The following is an 18,150-nucleotide window of genomic DNA, read 5'->3' on the forward strand; positions in this document are numbered from 1 at the left end:
TTAACACTCCTTATGGTCAGAATTGAAACCACAATATCACAGAGGAGCTCCCTCTACTCATTATCCATGTTGGCCTTTGTCTAATCTTACCATTCATCCATCATCTGTGGCCTATTTTGCAAATATATTGCCTGGAATTGACTGGGGCAGTGTCAGTGACGCTTTCCTGTGTGCTTATGTTTGTTTGTAGGTACCTTCCTCTGTGGTTTGATCAGTGATCCAGATATCCTGCTTTGCAATGACAATGACTGGCAGGCAACATCACTATTTGGCGGAGAGGGTATTTGCGGAGGTGTGAGGTCCAACACAAAGGAGAAGGCTTTCATGTTTAGCTTTGGAGGACTGGACTTCATTGGCAGTAAGTGAACATTATTTTTGGGTCTACATAGTTCCTGATCCAGCAATGATCTAACCATAGGTAAGTCTTGAAAGTAGCAGGTTAGATCATTACAGATGGTGTAACCATAACTTTCTAAAGTACTCTTTCATTTTGAGACCAGGGTCCTGAACCTCAACAAAGATAACTATGATGGTATGAAACTTGAATTGGCTATAATGGACTGGGAAACATTACTGAAAGGAAAGACAGTGGACAGGCATTGGCAGGCATTTAAAGAACAAATAAGTGAATGCCAGAAGTTATTTTTTCCTGTTTGGCACAAGAGTGGGAAGGGAACTGTGGCCAAACTATGGTTTACAAGGGAAATTAGAGATAGTATTAGATTCAAGGAAGAAGCATACAAATTGGCAGGAAAAAAACAATATACCTGAGGATTAGGAACAGTTTAAAATTCAGCATAGGGAGACGAAGAAATTGATTAAGAAGGGGGAAATAGAGTATGAAAGTAATAGAGCAGGAAACATTGACTGTAAAAGTTTCCATAGGTATGTAGAGAGAAAAAGATTTACAAAAATGAATGTAGGTCCTTTATAGTCAGCAACAGAAGATTTAATAATGGGGAACAAAGAAATGGCTGCCAAACTAAATTCATAATTTTCTTCTGCCTTCACAGGGATCATGGGATATGGGGGGAAGGCAGGGGTGATCAGGATATTGAATTTGATGATCAGCCATGTTCATATTGAAGGCGGAGCAGGCTCGAAGGGCTGAATGGCCTATACCTGCTTCTTGTTTCTATAATTTGGTAACTTTCCTTTAGATTGGAAAATGGTTCATGACGCTGGACTATTTAAAACCAGTCAACCTAAAATTGATTGTTAGAGAATTACTAGCCTGTAATTAATGATAGAGTTCCTTTCGGCTTTGTGGCTTTGACTAGGAGTCCTTTTGTGGACTTTGCTTATGAAGCTTCCTTTGGTGTTTATTCTGCAGGTGGGTTTATTAGTTTCCCCAGACAAGCCTGGGTAATGGCAGGGAACATGGCATGAACATTGACCCATTGTTTCCTAAGAATAGAGTGACTCAACACCTTGAAAACTTTCTGCTGATCAGAGAGAACAAACATGAATTTGTGAAGTGTAAGTCATTACTGGCAAAGCTGATTGAAATTACAGGAGAGAGGAAGGATAGGTAGAATCCTACTTGAGGCCAGCGGAGAACTCTGGCCTGCAAGCCTTGCCCACACTGTTTTCAAGATGGGCATGCCAGTAAAATATGTCAAACCAATAACCTTTCCTCAGAATGGAACCCACTTTTGTGGCCAGATTTGTTTCAGTGGAATACGTTAGAAACCTTTGGAAGCCAATGTTGTGCCGGTAAAAGTAAGTACATGGACAAATAGGACATAGTGTGGGACAGAATGTAGATAGATGAGTTGTGAACAGGCTGGAGTTTATGCAAGGTGGGGAATGTGAGGACCACTGGAAAGACTTTGGAGAAATTGAGTCAAGAGGTGATGAAAATGTGATTGAGATTTTCAGTAATGATTGGGCTGCAGTAATAGTGGAAGAATCCAAAGTTTCAAGGATAGAAACTAGAAGAAGAATAGAAACTAGAAGTCCTAGTGATGGATAAAGATCTGATGTTTTTGTGGGATGGAAAGCATTTCTGGTTTAGCCAAATTGGTGCTAGAACCCCCGTTTTAGATGCCCTACTCTCCCAAATCTGGCATTCACCTTTTTTACCTGCTGGAAAAGAAGCTGGGCTGGAATTTTACTGCCTCACCCACCCAAGGCTTGTAAGATTCTGCCCGAGGCCATTGGAGAATACCGTTCTGTGAGCCTCATCTGCCCCAATCCCAGCCCAGATCTAGTTAGCACATCCATTGTTGATGGAGGCAGTTGCTCATTGAAAAATGCAATTGCCTTTAGCAGATTAAATTTTTGATTTGATTTGACTTTGATGTAGGACTATGAGTACAAATGCATTCTTTTATAAAGGATTAAGAAATTGAATAGATTTAAATATACTGAGTGGCTTTCTTTGAATCAGAGTAATTTTTTTAAAGCAATGAATAGGCGCTTAAGCCTAGATTTTTGCAACAACAAAGAGCCTGTCTGTCATTGTGAAAATGACATACAAGCCCAAAAATTGGAGATCCCATCCCGATCATTTCCATTTACCTACCATTTATGTGGTGGTGGGAATAGAGTTGAGTCCCATTTCACACAAGCATATTTTGCAGAAGCACCTACTGTAGACGTCAGCAACAGTCTCCATTCATGTGTGCTTTGGTTTGAGAGGTCTGAAATCCAATGTGCACAGATTGCAGACAACAGGAGCAGGTCTAAATTGTGTGAATTTGTTTGCATAGCCTGGGTGTCCTTTTAGAGGCGCAGTAGCTTTTGGGTGTGATCCTAGAACACTTTTGAGGGAGGTCAGGTACTCTGAGATTGCACGAAGTGGATATGAATACGTGTAAAAAGTAAATAAACACATTGAAAATGTGAAGCCCATTGGAGATGTCAAAAACTACTGACAAAACTGTCACGATAAACTGTTAAAAGGAACTGTCAAAAAGAACTGTCAGTGGGACTGTCAAGCTGTGAAGGCATTTAAAACTCCTGCCTTTTAACTCTTTGAAAAAATCTGTCAGGAGTGTTTTTAAAATATGATTGGTTACTATTTCACACTGTCAGTAGATATGAACCTTAGGGCTTCCATTAGTGTCTTGCTGCTGCATGACTGATTTCACAGTGGCCCTGTATCACAATAGGGCACCTGTAATTTCAGTTTGACTGACAGCTCCAAATGGTCATGGATTATTTGAAGTGGAGTTATGAAGTCCAGTGCTTGATTTTGCCAGGATTATGATACTGAATAAAATATTTGTTGTTATAAAGAATAATGCAGTTGAAGGAACAGAAATATCTCAGATGGATTTGTATGAATGAGAGTATATTGTTTAATGAAGCCTGCAACAGTCACTTGGAACTTTATTTTATTTAATCATAGCATGGTTCTGAGGCCTGACTAAGATGGATACTGGGTTAATTGATAGGGTAAAGGCAAAGGATAGTGGATGAGGGGGTCATGGCTTATCAATGCTAAATTGGAACGGGGACATAAAGGGCTTGGATCCATAATTTCTTATAGGAAGTATGAGGGACTATGTAGGTTGGGCAGGGATGGCATGCACGGGCCCTGGAGAGTGTGTAGGGGTGAGGCTCTGTGAGAGATGAGAGTAGTGTGCTGTTCTTTATTTTATTCTTTTCTCTATAAGTCCCAGGGCATCAAGGTGGGCCTTTCAACAGCCTGTTTCCACACTTAGCAGCCCCTGTGGCTGCCATCAAACTCTTCTTCCAGAGCAAAAATAGAAAACTGCTGGAAAATCTCAGCAGGTCTGACAACATCTGTGGAGAGAGAATAGAGTTTTGAGTCTAGATTATTCTTCATCAGAGCCGAGAGGAAAGAGAGTCAGCAGAGATTTATACTTTGGGGTAGGGAGGGGTGGTGGAATTGGACAAAGGGGATGTACATCAGCTTGCAGAAGGCTGAGAAGGTGTTGAAAGTGTCCATTAAGTGATCAGAATGTGTGAATGGCAAAACAAAGGTACAGTTTGGTAAAGGACTGCCTGAGGAATGTGGCAGTTGCCCTGAAGAAGGGTGGGGATGGGGGGGTTGGGGGGAGGGTGGAAAGAAGGAAAGCGATAACATGGAGAGTGAGATAAAATTAAATAAAACAAATGGAAGTAGGGTGGAGGGCAGAGATCACGCTCTGAAGTGGCTGACCTCAATGTTCAGTCCAGGAGGCTGTAAAGTACCTAATTGGAAGATGAGGAGCTTTTCATCCTGTTTGCGTTGGGTTGTAAAGTGCCTAATCTTCCAAGTAGGCACTTCACAGCCTTCCAGGCTATTGGACTAAAAGTGACATGGCCCCTCTTAAGGCCCCAGTTATACTGCACAGCTTGTTTCCACACTGAACCTGAATCATTCTGCATCAATTCAAACTGTACAGTAAAACAAATCTACACTCGTGAACCCCTCCCAAAGAATGTGAGCAATCCACATGAGTTTATGCTAATGACACATCCTGCTTAATGTCTAGTAAAAGAAACTGACATTCAATTAAACAGATAGAATAAACATCCGTAAATAATGCCTCTCTGTGACATGTAGATCTCATTCATTATTTTTGCGCTAAAGAGACTGCACAGTTTGATAAATGATTGTGGCAACAAAATTAATTTTTAACGCTGGATCCTTGCCATTTATTGCAACAGCGAGGCTCAATTTTTTCTTTGACCCTTGAGATCTTCAGGCTTTAAGTTAGCACTGCCTAGTCAGACTATCCGACGTCTACTGTAGCTTCTAAACCATGCCCCCCCCCACACCCGTCACATGCCCCTACACCCCCACATCCCATCACCACCAAAAACTCCCCATGGGTTGGAAAACCACAGATGTAACATCTCTACTCAAAAAACCTTATTTACCTACCTCTGCCCATGTGATTCTGATAAACTGATACAACATGAGTTCTATCATGCTCTTTCCTAGGGTAGAAAAGTCAAGTACTAGTTTAAGATGTGTGGGGAAAAGTTTAGAGGAGATGTGCGAGGTAAGTTTTTAACACAGAGGATGGTGAATGTGTGGAATGCCTGGGGAGGTGGTGAGAGCAGGTACGATTGTGGAATTTAAGGGGCAGCTAGACGAATACATAAATAGGGTGGGGCTGATAGGATATGGACTCTGTAAGTGCATATGGTTTTAGTTTAGACAGACATCATAATTGACGCCGACTTGAAGGGCTGAAGGGCCTGTTCCTGTGCTGTACTGTTCTTTGAGTGATAAAGCACTTTCAGCACAGGAAGAATGTGGCAGAAAATTTGATCCTATATCTCTCACCTCCGACATGATACCTACATGTGTATGTCAGATTCCCGACCATACGCTGGAAGGTCCTTTTCCTCATCTCCCTCCTGTGCACAAGGACAGTCTCACAGCTTTCCAAATGAGCACGACTCACACGAGAGAACACTCCATTGCCAAATGGAAGATTACTGAAATAAAGGAGGATATTTTGTTTCTATGCAGCGTATGCACTCTTAGCAAAGAGCTTTGTGGATGCGGATTACGCATCTGAACTGACTTCAGACGTGAAGGAAGAAATTCAGAGATCATTTAACCGTTTCCAGCGGATCTACCTCTGGCAGGGTAAGCTTTAGATTCTGCTTCGCTGTACGTAAGCAATTATGCTCATCTTTATTGGTCGCTTTCGGTACCTACTACTCCCCTGACCACTAACCCCTTCCGTCACATAATGGATATAATTCCAGGGTGACAGCAGTTCTCTAGTATCTTCCTCAAGAGACTATTCCCAGGAAGGTGTCACAACCAAGTCTAATTGTGTGTTTACCCTCCCTCAGTGATATAGCTTTCTCAGCACCATGCTGCTCGAGATGAGTTATTAAAGGCCAAGGATAAAACCTTTGGTATCTCTGGTCAGTATGCCACATCCCACACACACGGCCTGATTTTTACCATTTTCATTCTAAGTGCTGAATCTGGGTGCAATTCAGATCCGATTTGGAAACCTGTTCTCCAGCACCCCCGTACGCACTCTTCCTGAAAAAAAAAATTGCAGGTCTGAATTGCGCTGTGGGCAGGGCTTATCTCGCCCAAAATGATCGGAGCTCTGAACTGCGCATGCGCAGTTAGAAAAAAATTCAAAAAAGCGTACCCATGTCAGATCGCTCCCGAACCACAGAAAGCAGAGAAAGTGACCCGGGGGGGGGTGAAAAACGGGAACGATGGCCCCCAGGCATCACTGTTCGCCTTATCCACCCACACCCCTGGTACCCAGACTGATTGTGACCCTCTGCCCCCTTTCTCCCCACCGATCACCTGCAGACTGGCAACGGAGTCGCCTGCCCCCCCTCTTCCCCCTATCTCCCCACCAGAGATCCATGTTACCTGTTATCCTCTCCCCCTGAGAACGATCTGGCCTCACTCCCCTTCTGCCCCCACCCCCACCCACACAGAACAATCTGGCCTCATCTCTGCACCCTGCACCCCCCCCCCCCCCCCCCCCCCACCTACAGAGAATGTTCTGGCCTCACCTCCTCTCCCTCCTCCCCCCCAGAGAATGATCTGGCCTCGCTCCCCCCTCCCCCCCCCCCCTCCCCGCCCCCCCAGAGAATGATCTGGCCTCGCTCCCCCCTCCCCCCCAGAGAATGATCTGGCTTCACTCCCCACCAGTCTCCAGAGAATGATCGGCTCTCCTAACCCACCCCCACCGCAAACCAGACAACAATCCGCCTTCCACCCCCCCCACCAGAGAACGATCCGATCCGTCTCCCTCCTCTCTCCCACCACCGATCTGAGTCAGAGAGCCGTTGGAAGCTCTGAATTCACCTCTTCAGCAGCTGGAGCGTCCAATTCAGACTTTTATTCAGCATGTCCATTTTGGCGCGATTCCAGATCGGCCAACGCGATGGTAAAGGGAGAAGTGCTGATAAAGTTGGGGGGGTGGGGAGGGGGGCAGTTCATTAATTCAATTTAAGTGCATGCATTTAAATTGGGTGCAAATCGGATCACGGCCATTTCCAGGTCTCGGTAAAGTGGCCACCTGCGCAGACACGGGCGCGGATCGCATTAATGACCTCACATCCGACTTTACCACGTTTTTGCACCCGAAAATAGGCGCAATGCGGTGGTAAAATCGGACACACAGTGAATTGTGTGAGCTGAGATGGGGTCCCGGGGAGGGGGAGGGGGGCAGGCGGTGGTGGTAGTGGGGGTGCGGCATCATTGCACAGTGCTCAGCATTGCTGCATTACAATGCCAGGGACCCATGTTCGATACTTGGCTTGGGTCACTGTCTGTGCAGATTTCCCCCCGTGTCTGCGTGAGTTTCTTCCAGATGCTCCAATTTCCTTCCACAGCCCAAAAGACGTGCTGGTTAGGTGCATTGGCCATGCTTAAATTCTCCTCAGTGTACCCAAACAGGTGCTGGTGTATGGGGACAAGGGGATTTTCACAGTAGCTTCATTGCAGTGTTAATGTTAGCCTACTTGTGACATGAAAGAAACAAATAGTTGCTAAACATTGTCTGATTTTGACAAAAGTAGGTTCACATGAATCAGTGCTCCCAATGCAGAGCACCACAACACACAAATACATCAGGAATTTATATGTTGAGGTCAGTTTCACCCTTCCCGTACCTAATTGTTCATCCATTAAAAATGCATTTGACTGCCATGATTTAGAATTGACACATGGATTTTGTTTCCAAATGTGGAGCCCTCGGGCTGTGATTAATATCTTGGCTTGAAGATCTTTTATTTTAGAATTACCAGATTGTAGACAGTTATTCTACAAAAAATAAGAAAGCATGATTTTCTCTGAAGGCCAGATCTTATATCAATAGGTTGTCTGAGTTTAAGAGTCATGGCTAACTATTGGCGCTGAACTCAAGGTTATACACTGCAAATAGCTGGTTTCTTAGCAATGCCAGGCACAGTGATTTGACTGTTCCAAGAATAAGATGCAGGGGGAGCATTACTATTGGCCATAACTGATAAGACCAGCTGATGGGCAACACAACAGCTCAGTGACTATCACTGTTTGCTGTGCAGATACATGGATTTGGACCAGTATCTGTGGGAGTTTGCGCATTCTCCCTGTGCTTGCATGGGTTTTCTCCAGGTGCTCCGGTTTCCTCCCACACCCCAAAGATGTGCTCTTAGGCTGATTGGTGTAACAAATTGTCCCTAAATTAGTCTCCCCTCAATCTGGTTTCCAATGTGGAGTGCCATAGGTGTAGACAAAGGTCTTGGGTGGAAGAGGGAACTCACAATGTTAAAATGGTGGCACGGTCTCATTGAGCTGAAGGGCCTATTTCCCATGCTGTGTTGTTCTTTGTTCTTTCTTTGTTCTTTGACACACAGAGTCACACGCTGCTTTGCATAATATCATTTGGCTTTCTGGTTCATGAGTTATTCTTACAGGCAAGTTTAACCCGAACATCCAACATTATTTGAACTAAAGTGTTTGTTCCAAATGATTTTCAGATTCCAACGTGAACACACGGCTGAGGACAACTCCTGACTGTACTGGCAAAGATCCCCAGGATCAACAGACCCCAAGTGTACCAGGTATTTGTAATACTGAGTCACACCAAGGCATATCCTCTGACCAATTTCAGATGAGAGCTGGGAAAATTGGAGCTTTTGAGACTGAAATGGATAGATTTTTGCTAGGCATAGGAATCAAAATATATGAAGCTAAGGTGAATGAATAGAGTTGAGGTACAGTTCAGCCATAAGACCATAAGACATAGGAGCAGAATTAGGCCACTCTCCACCATTCAATCATAGCTGATTGTTTTCTCATCTCCATCCTCCTGCCTTTTCCACATAACCTCGATCCCCTTATCAACTAAGAAGCTATCTATCTCTGTCTTAAAGACACACAATGACCTGGCCTCCACAGCCTTCTGCAGCAAAGAGTTCCACAGATTCACCACTCACTACCTGAAGAAATTCCTCCTCATCTCTGTTTTAAAGGATTGTCCCTTTGGCCTGAGGTTGTGCCCTCTGGTTCTAGTTTTTCCTAGTGGTGGAAACACCCTCTCCGCATCCACTCTATTCAGGCTCGCAGTATCTGTAAGTTTCAATAAGATCCCCCCCTCACCCTTCCAAACTCCAACGAGTACGGACCCAGAGTCCTCAACTGTTCCTCATACGACAAGCTTTTCATTCCAGGGACCATGATCTAACTGAATGGCAGAGCAGACTTAAGCTATTCAAGCAGCTGAACAGCCTACTCATTCTTCCTATGTTTCGATTCATTCCCAGGACTTGTTAATTGCTGAAAAGGTCAACATTTATTCTTCATCCTTGCGGCCATGAGAGATTTGACTTAATTGAGTGCTTGCTAGCTGACTTCAGAGGACAGTTAAGGATCACTCATGTTCATGTGTTTTCAACACAAAATGAGGATGGATGCTGAATAGATCCATGAAAATATAGATGGCCCTATTTAAGTTACACATTAATGATGGAAATATGCCCTCCGTCCTACTTATTGACAAGAAGGTAACTTGACAGTGTTAAGACTGGGGAGGAAAATTTAAAGGACACCCTTGCTTTGTATAATTGATCAAAGAAGAAATTGGAAGATTTTCCAAAAGGTTTCCAGTATCCTATTTTGCTGGTGTTGCCAGCTGTGCTTTGCTGAGGCAGATGCTGCAGCCATTTCCCTACTGTATGCAAGTCAGCCATTCCATCTTTTTGCCCTGAGACGGGGGGGAGGGACCAACCTCATTATGCTGATGAGCCTGACATTTTGAAGATCCATTCGGCTCAGCAAATCAAATAAGCTGAGGTGAAGCACCGTCAATCTGGAGGGAGCAAAGAATAGTTCCCATTGGATCGGAAAATTGAAGTGAAAGGCTAATTCCCCGACCATGTAGTCTTGATGAATGGGGAAAAGTGCCTGGGTGGGATTACAGTCAGTGCAGACTCGAATAGCTTCCTTCTATACTGTGATTCTATGATTGCTGCCCACAGGGAATGCTAGGTAAGCAAATAGAAACTTACAGCCCTTAATTTTCTATTGTTCAGAAATGGATGGGCAATCATGAGTCACCAATTCCCAAGCACGATTACTAACCCCCTCTGGGAACACATGATTGTGGAAGCAGTTTACAAAGGAGTTAGTTAGATCTTAGCCACGCAAAACCTTTCTTCTTCTTCACTTGCGCTCGTGGCTTACCTATAATATTTATCCTGTTTTCCCGCTTTACCTGGCCACTTCCCTCCCATAAGCTTCCTCACATGATTAAAGTATTGGATCGGGAAGGGGTCTTAGCCTGTTTCCTTACTGAACTGCCTTTTGTAATCGACTTTATTGCATGGAAAATTGTCCTGTGTAATGGTGACTCACAAACACTTTGTCGATTCATTGAAGAGTCATAGAATCTCTACAGTGCAGAAGGAAGCCATTTGGCCCACTGAGTCTGCAGTGATCTCACCCAGGCCCTATCATTGTAACCCCATATATTTACTCTGCTAATTTCCCTGACACTAATGGACAATTTTGCACGACTAATCCACCTGACTCACACATGGAACACTACAGCACAAACAGTCCCTTCGGCCCACAAATTGTGCTGATCATATCCAAACCTAACAGGCCTATCTATAACTCTCAATCCCATTAAATCCCATGTACTCATCCAGAAGTCTCTTATAAGACCCCAGCGAGTTCGCCTCTACCACCACCGATGGCAGCCGATTCCACTCACTCGCCACCCTCTGAATGAAAAACTTTCCCCTGAAATCTCCTCTGTACTTGCTCCTCAGCACCTTAAACCTGTGCCCTTTCATAGTGACCATTTCAGGCCTGGGAAATAGCCTCCGAGAATCCACCCTATCTATACCTCTCAACATTTTATAAACCTCTATCAGGTCGCCTCTCATCCTTCGTCTCTCCAGGGAGAAGAGACCTAGCTCCCTCAGCCTATCTTTACAAGGCATGTCTCCCAATCCAGGCAACATCCTTGTAAATCTCCTCTGCACCCTCTCAGTAGCTTCCACATCCTTCCTGTAGTGAGGCGACCAGAACTGCGCACAGTACTCCAAGTGGGGTCTGACAAGTGTCTTGTAAAGTTGCTGCATTACCTCCTGACTCCTAAACTCAATCCCTCAAGTAATGAAGGCTAGCACACCATACGTCTTCTTGACCACATCCTCCACCTGCGAGGCTGATTTAAGAGTCCTATGGACCCAGACTCCAAGGTCCTTCTGCTCATCAACACTGCTAAGAGTCCTACCCTTGATATTGTACTCCTTCATCCTACCCATGATATTGTACTCCTTCATCCACATCTTTGGACAGTGGGAGGAAACTGGAGCACCCAGAGGAAAACCACGCAGGCACGAGGAGAACATGCAAGCTCCACACAGACAATGACCCAAGCTGGGAATTGAACCCAGGTTCCTGGAGTTATGAGGCAGCCATGCTAACCACAACCATGCCACTCAAAGGAGATATTGAATTTGATAACACCAAACATAAAAACAGGAACGAGTGGCAGGAGAAGGCCATTTGACCCTTGGAGCCTGCTCTGCTACTCATTATGATCATGGCTGATCATCAAATTCAATATCCTGATCCCCAATTTCTCCCATACCCCTTGATCCTTTTTGCTCCAAAAGCCATATCTAATTTCTTCTTGAAATCAGACAACATTTTGGCCTCGGCTTTCTGTGATAGTGAATTCCACACATTCACCACTCTCTGGGTGAAGAAATTTCTTCTCACCCAAGTCCTAAATGGTTTATCCCTTATCTCAAACTATGATCCCTAGTTACTGACTCCCCCAAATGAATGCCATTCAGTTCTTTGCCGGTTTTCTGGAAAATTTTTCCACTTTGTTCCGTCTCCCTGCTCTTTCTCCGTACACCTCCAAGATTATCTTTCACAACTATTTATCCATGTCCCTTTGAAATGGTTTTCTGTCTCATCTCTTCTTGGACCAACCGAATATCTGAGGAAAAATATAATCTCAAACTTTTCCTTGATTCTTTTGACCATCTTAAATTCAGACGGTCTCATTGTTGTCTCACCAACCAGAGGAGATAAATTTTCTCTATTTACCTTACCAGAATCAAGCATGATTTTGAAAACTTCCATTTAGTTTTAAATGATTACAAGTCACTTTATTTGCTATTTTTGGAATTGATTAACATGGGTACTGGAATAGCGGATAAATAGACCCTTGTGTTTATGGAGGCAGAGGGGGGAGCATTGTTTTGGGATGGGGATGGGAAGTGCATAATCCCAGGTATATGGATGGACTTATCAGATCCAGGTGTATTCGGGTTCAGATGTATTTTATCTTTTTGGGTGCACCATTTGGGAGGCGGCACAGTGATTTGCACTGCTGCCTCACAGCTCCAGCGACTGGGATTCAATTCCTCGCTTGAGTCACTGTCTGTTTGGAGTTTGCACATTCTCCTTGTGTCTGCATGGATTTCCTCCAGATGCTCTGATTTCCCCCCAAAGTCCAAACATGTGCAGGTTAGGTGAACTGGTCATGCTAAATTCTCCCTCAGTGTACCCGAATAGAAACTGGAGAATGGTGACTGAGGGATTTTCACAGTAACTTCATTGCAGTGTGAATGTAAGCCTAGTTATGACACCAAAAATAAACTTTAAAAAAAGACTTTACTTTAAAGATGCTGGTCACCAATTTGTGAAAGCTTTAAATGATCAGTTTTTTTTCATTTGTGGGACATGGCTGGCATTGCTGGCTGGCTGGCATTTATTGCCCATCCCTAGTTGTCCATGCAGGGCAGTTGAGAGTCAACCATATTTCTGTAGCTCTGGAGCCATATGTAGGCCAGTCCAAGTAAGGATGGCAGATTTCCTTCCCTGAAGGACTTTATTGAACCAGATGGGTTTTTCCAACAATCAACAATCGTTTCACAGTCATCGGTTGATTCTTAATTGCAGATATTGTTTTAGTTTAACAAACAATGAAAATGGAAAAGATTTTTTCTGTTTTGATTAGAATCCACCAGAGACCTTTTCTTGGAAATGGTCCCTAAGCTTGTCCAAGTTGATCTGAACCAGTCTGTTTCAAGCCAGCATTACCAACTCTTCAAGCATCATTTTCTAAAGGCACAGGCAGAGCTGTGGTGCCTGGCACGTAAGTAACACAATTTAAATCCAACTCTTATTTTTAATTGGTATTGTGTTTAGTCCCTGTTTATAAAACTGAAAGGTTGCTGTAGAACTGCCAATGTTCAGGATGTCCCAAAGCATTTCACAGCCAAGGATGCACCAGTGAAGTCGAGTCACTATTGTAAGACAGGATGTGCAGCACAGCAGCACAGTGGTTAGCACTGCTGCCTCACAGCACCAGGGACCCAGTTCAGTTCCAGTCTCGGCTCACTGTCTGTGCGGAGTCTGCATGTTCTCCTTGGGTCTGCGTGGGTTTCATCTGGGTGCTCCAATTTCCTCCCAAAATGTGCAGGTTAGGTGGATTGATTATGGTAAATTGCTCCTTTGTATCAATGGGACTAGCAGGATAAATACATGGAATTATGGGGCTAGGACCTGGATGGAATTGTTGTCAGTGCAGGCTCGATAGGCTGATTGGCCTTTTCCTGTACTGGAGGAATTTTACGATCCCATAAATGTCACTGAGATGGTGACCAGATAATCAATTTGTCTGTGATGTTGTTTGATAACAAAATATTGCTGAGGACAGCAGTGAAAATGCCACAGCCTTTTGACACTGAGGCCAGTGTGCTGCCCGCTGAGCCACATTTGACCCCTTAGCTCAGGTTGCAACTCTTCCAGGGCACAGGAAATGCAGAGAATTGCACTCAGAGACCAGGATCAAGTTTGGGGTGTTAGACGCTGTTGAGAATGTTCAAACTGGGTGGCCGGTTGTTTTATTGTTCATGGGATCAGTTTCCCATTTTTATTTCAGGGTGCACAGAAGAAACCTTCTGTAAATTGGCAACTCTGCGGGACAGTGAGGCTCTGCATTATGAATGCGTATTGTATCCAGACACGCAACTCTGCCAGCCAAGCCGTGACCCGAATGTTCCTGCATTGAACTGTGGCCTTATTTTACCTGAGGAACCAAGAACACTGTTTAGGAAAAAGGGTGAGTCAGTCAATGCTGAAAGAATTTAAGACGGAGAGCAAAAGATTTTTTTGCACAGTTTTATGAGGCTACGGAAAGAACCACCATAGTTACTGATTTCCAATGTTTCTTCCCAGTTTCGAACCAGGGATCTTTCGTGTGTTAGGCAAATGTGATAACCAATACGCTACATAAGTGATGCTCAATGTCTATGAATACATGGTTAAAAAAAAAGATTGTAAAGGATATCTGAGAATAGGGTGGGAACATAGCATTAGGACAATTGCTTGTTAAAGGATAAACACCAGCATAGACTAGTTGAGTCCAAAGACCTATTTTCATGTTTAAATTGCATATACTTTCTATATAATTTTATCTCAGTGTATGCAATTGTATATAATTCTATCTAATTTCCATGTAATTATATTTATACCAACCAAGCTGAACATCTGAGATAACAGGGGATATGAAGTTGTTAACCTAACTATAAAGTGGTCACGGGGAGGGGGTGAGGATAAAGTCACCAGAAGTTCCATCAGCTCGTTATTATCCAGTAACTCTTGCTGCAAAGTGCATGTATCAGAGTGTGACAAGACAGAATGGTGCAGGAATGCTTTAAACAGATTTTTGCAGAGTCAGAAAGGCTCCTTGAATCTTTATAAATTGTGGTGTGACCTGCATATAGAAACACAGAAGTTAGGAACAGGAGGAGGCCATTTGGCCCTTGGAGCCTGCTCTGCCATTTATTACAATCATGGCTAATCATCCAACTCAATAGCCTAATCCTGCTTTTACAAAGAACAAAGAACAACACGGCACGGGAAACAGGCCCTTCGGCCCAACGAGCCCCCGCCGCCGTCCCATTGTCTCAGTGACCTATTCATGATTTTAGTCTACGCCTAATGTGCGAGGATCAGGGAGGTCCAATATAGGGACAATTTGTTACCCAATCAATCAGCCTAAAAGCACATCTTTGGAATGTGGGAGGAAACCGGAGCACCTGGAGGAAACCCACGCAACCACGGGGAGAACGTGCAAACTCCCACAGACACAGGCCCAAATCCATGTGTCCGCACAGCAACAGAGATAGTCTCTGAGCTGTCATGTTGCCCTCGAGATGGTCCAGTTTAAGCACACTAACGACATGAAGCAATAGGCAACTCCCGAAGCAACGTCCAAGAGCAGCCCACTACAACCTGCCGCATGCATGCCCCTTGCTGGTCAACAAGGTGGACTTAAATGCCTGTGGAGACAAAAAATTTCATTATTAAATAGCTTTTTCCCCATAACCTTTGATCCCATTGGCCCCATTTATTCTATCTAGCTGTCTCTTGAATTAATTCAACGTTTTGGCATCAACTATTTCCTGTGGTAATAAATTCCACAGGCTCACCACTCTTTGGGTGAAAAATATCTCCTCATCTCCATCCTAAATGGTCTACCTTATATCCTCAGACTGTGACCGCTGGTTTTGGACTCTCACACCATCGGGAATATCCTCCCTACATCTACCACTCTCACTCTCATTTCTGACAAATAAAATCCTATCGGCAGAGGGAAATGGTAGGGCTATTTCAACTTAGTACTGTGTTCAAACAGACCCCATTTTCTCTGTTCCTCATTTGAAAGTCACAAATTAACGCACTAGATATAAACGGTGGAGTTTGCACATTCTCCTCTGGGTGCTCCGGTTTCCTCCCACGGTCCAAAGATGTATGGGTTAGGTTGATTGGCCATGCTAAATATTGCCCTCTAAGAGTCCTGAGATGTGTAGGTTCGAGGGATTAGCGGGTAACAATGTAGGGATATGGGGGTAGGGCTTAGGTGGGATGGGCCGAATGGCCTCCTTCTGCGCAGTAGGGTTTCCATAGTTCTATGGTTCACTCTTGAAGGGTGAGTAAGGTCTTTGTATGTGTCATGATCTGAAATTTTTTAAGTCCCCAACTGTTTAAATTTGAAGAATGGTTAAGCTTTCAGAGTTTAAAAAAAACTTTTCCTGGTCTGCTTTGATTGACAGGCTATCTGATGTAACTTAGAACATAACTGCAATGAAGTGGCCTTTTAATGAGCATGCATGAGGTGCTGATGCATAGAAAAGGGATTCTTGACATTGTTTATTTGGGAAGCTCGGCCTGCCTTTAAGCTGCCCTTAATGTCCCGAGGGCAGAATTCCTGCACTTCATCCTGATGTCGGGAAACTGATTTCTGGCCGAGATTTTATGGTTGCCCTTTTATGTGAGCATACAGTCCAGCATGATGGTGTTGGATCAGGAACCCAATGACAATATGCTGGTTTCCCAAAATATGGCAGGTAGCTGGATACCATAATTGGTTGCCATTTGCAAGCGAGCAAGTAGGGTGTCTTTTTTTTATCATTGTCCTTCGGGGGGGAGTTTTCCTGTGCATATTGAGGGCCCCTCTCCATCCAAGATGATAAACCTTCTCTGTACCTCCCTTTCTGGCCTCAAAAATCCACTTCCTTACCACCTTGCCTCCCCTCCCATCCCTCCCACACCTCCCCAACATTGGATGCCCAACCCCTCCCTGCCCAAAGATCTGAGACTTGCCTGATTCTAGGATCCATTGCTCACTTCATGTTGGATCAGGTGTACAGTCCCAATAGCATTCACTGCTTGGAGAGATTTTTCCAAAGAAATCACATTTTTGGATCAGTATATGTGTATTTGAGACATTGGCCGTAATTTTACTGCCTCGCCTGCCTGAAGCTCGTAAAATCCTGCCCGAGGCCTATGGAGGATGGCATTCTGCGAGACTCGCCCACCCCAATTTTGGGGCAAGGTGGTAAAATTCCATCCATTATGGCAGAGATTTCATTCTGGGGTCTGTACCCTGATGTTGAGATAATTTCCATACACCGAGACTTGGTGACGTGGGCATGATCACACACCCCAATTCCTGACTGAAAGGTTAATTAATTGTCAAAGACTCACTGCCAATAATTCTCATACTGGCTGCTTTTGTCTGGATCTTCCTTTACAGCAGGTATGAGAATGAAGAAGATTTTTTTAGTTATTATTGCAGTGACCCTGGACTTTGTTTTGCTTGTAATACAATGTTGTTGTCATGCTTATGCCTTCATTGACGCAAGGTTCTTTACCTTATTGTCAGCACAGTACAGGAGAGCAAGCAAAGGACAGATCTGATTATTTGAGGTGCTGGAGGCCAAAGGTCTCAGAGGTTCAGCATAAGCACATTAGTATGAGACAGGCAGTGATGGGTATGTGTGTGTTCAGTATCACACATCTCAGTGCATCTCAGTGTCACAGATGTCACTGTGTTTATGTGTTTCAATATTAGATGTGTGTGTGTGTGTGTGTGTGTGTGTGTGTGTGTGTGTGTGTGTGTGTGTGTGTGTTTCTGCCTTACCAGGCTCTGTCTTGTAATCCCCCATGTACGTTGCCCAGTATCACACTGGCCTGTGAATTCACCCACAGAGTCACCCATTTAACTTGCACTGCTTACCGTGAGTGTAATCTCTTTAAAGCACAGTGGACTGTAATTAAATCCGATTTTCTTAGCTTATTGCTGGAAAACAGAGTATGTTATGGGTGCTTGAGATAAACTGTTAATTAGAGCATGATTTATGACTGTCCCAGATCCTGAACTTTTAATAATGACCAATAATTGGGCCAGTGGGCTGACGAATGGCAGATGGAGTTTTATTTAGACAAATGCGAGGTGATGCATTTTGGTCGATTGAGCCAGTGCAGGACTTCCTTGGTTAATGGTAGGGTGCTGGGGAGAGTTATAGAACACAGAGATCTAGGGGTACATGTTCATAGCTCCTTGAAGGTGGAGTCAGAAGTAGACAGAGTGGTGAAGAAGGCATTCTTTTGATTATAGGAGTTGGGATATCTTGTTAAAGTTGTACAAGACATTGGTAAGGCCACACTTGGAATACTGTGTGCAATTCTGGTCACCCTATTATAGAAAAGATATTATTAAACTAAAAAGGGTACAGAGAAGTTTTACTCAGATGCTATCAGGACTTGATGGATTGAGTTATAAGGAGAGGCTAAATAGACTAGGAATTTTTTCTTTGGAGCATAGGAAGCTGGGGGGTGACCTTATAGAGGTCTATAAAATAATGAGGGGCATAGACAAGGTCAATATCTTTTCC

At 44.0% G+C, this 18,150-nt stretch overlaps 1 protein-coding gene across 1 annotated transcript in view; it reads left to right on the forward strand.

Annotated features, from left to right (window-relative positions):
- tg (thyroglobulin) overlaps positions 1-18,150 on the forward strand; it is a 364,697-nt gene that overhangs the window by 121,751 nt on the left and 224,796 nt on the right. The window contains exons 27-31 of the mRNA XM_080193545.1: positions 191-358; positions 5,438-5,557; positions 8,416-8,499; positions 12,924-13,061; positions 13,851-14,030. Coding sequence (XP_080049671.1) covers positions 191-358; positions 5,438-5,557; positions 8,416-8,499; positions 12,924-13,061; positions 13,851-14,030 — 690 coding nt within the window. The remainder of the gene's footprint in view (positions 1-190; positions 359-5,437; positions 5,558-8,415; positions 8,500-12,923; positions 13,062-13,850; positions 14,031-18,150) is intronic.

This window comes from Carcharhinus amblyrhynchos, chromosome 8 (assembly GCF_965287045.1).
Source record: "Carcharhinus amblyrhynchos chromosome 8, sCarAmb.v2.hapA, whole genome shotgun sequence".
Lineage (NCBI taxonomy): Eukaryota > Metazoa > Chordata > Chondrichthyes > Carcharhiniformes > Carcharhinidae > Carcharhinus > Carcharhinus amblyrhynchos.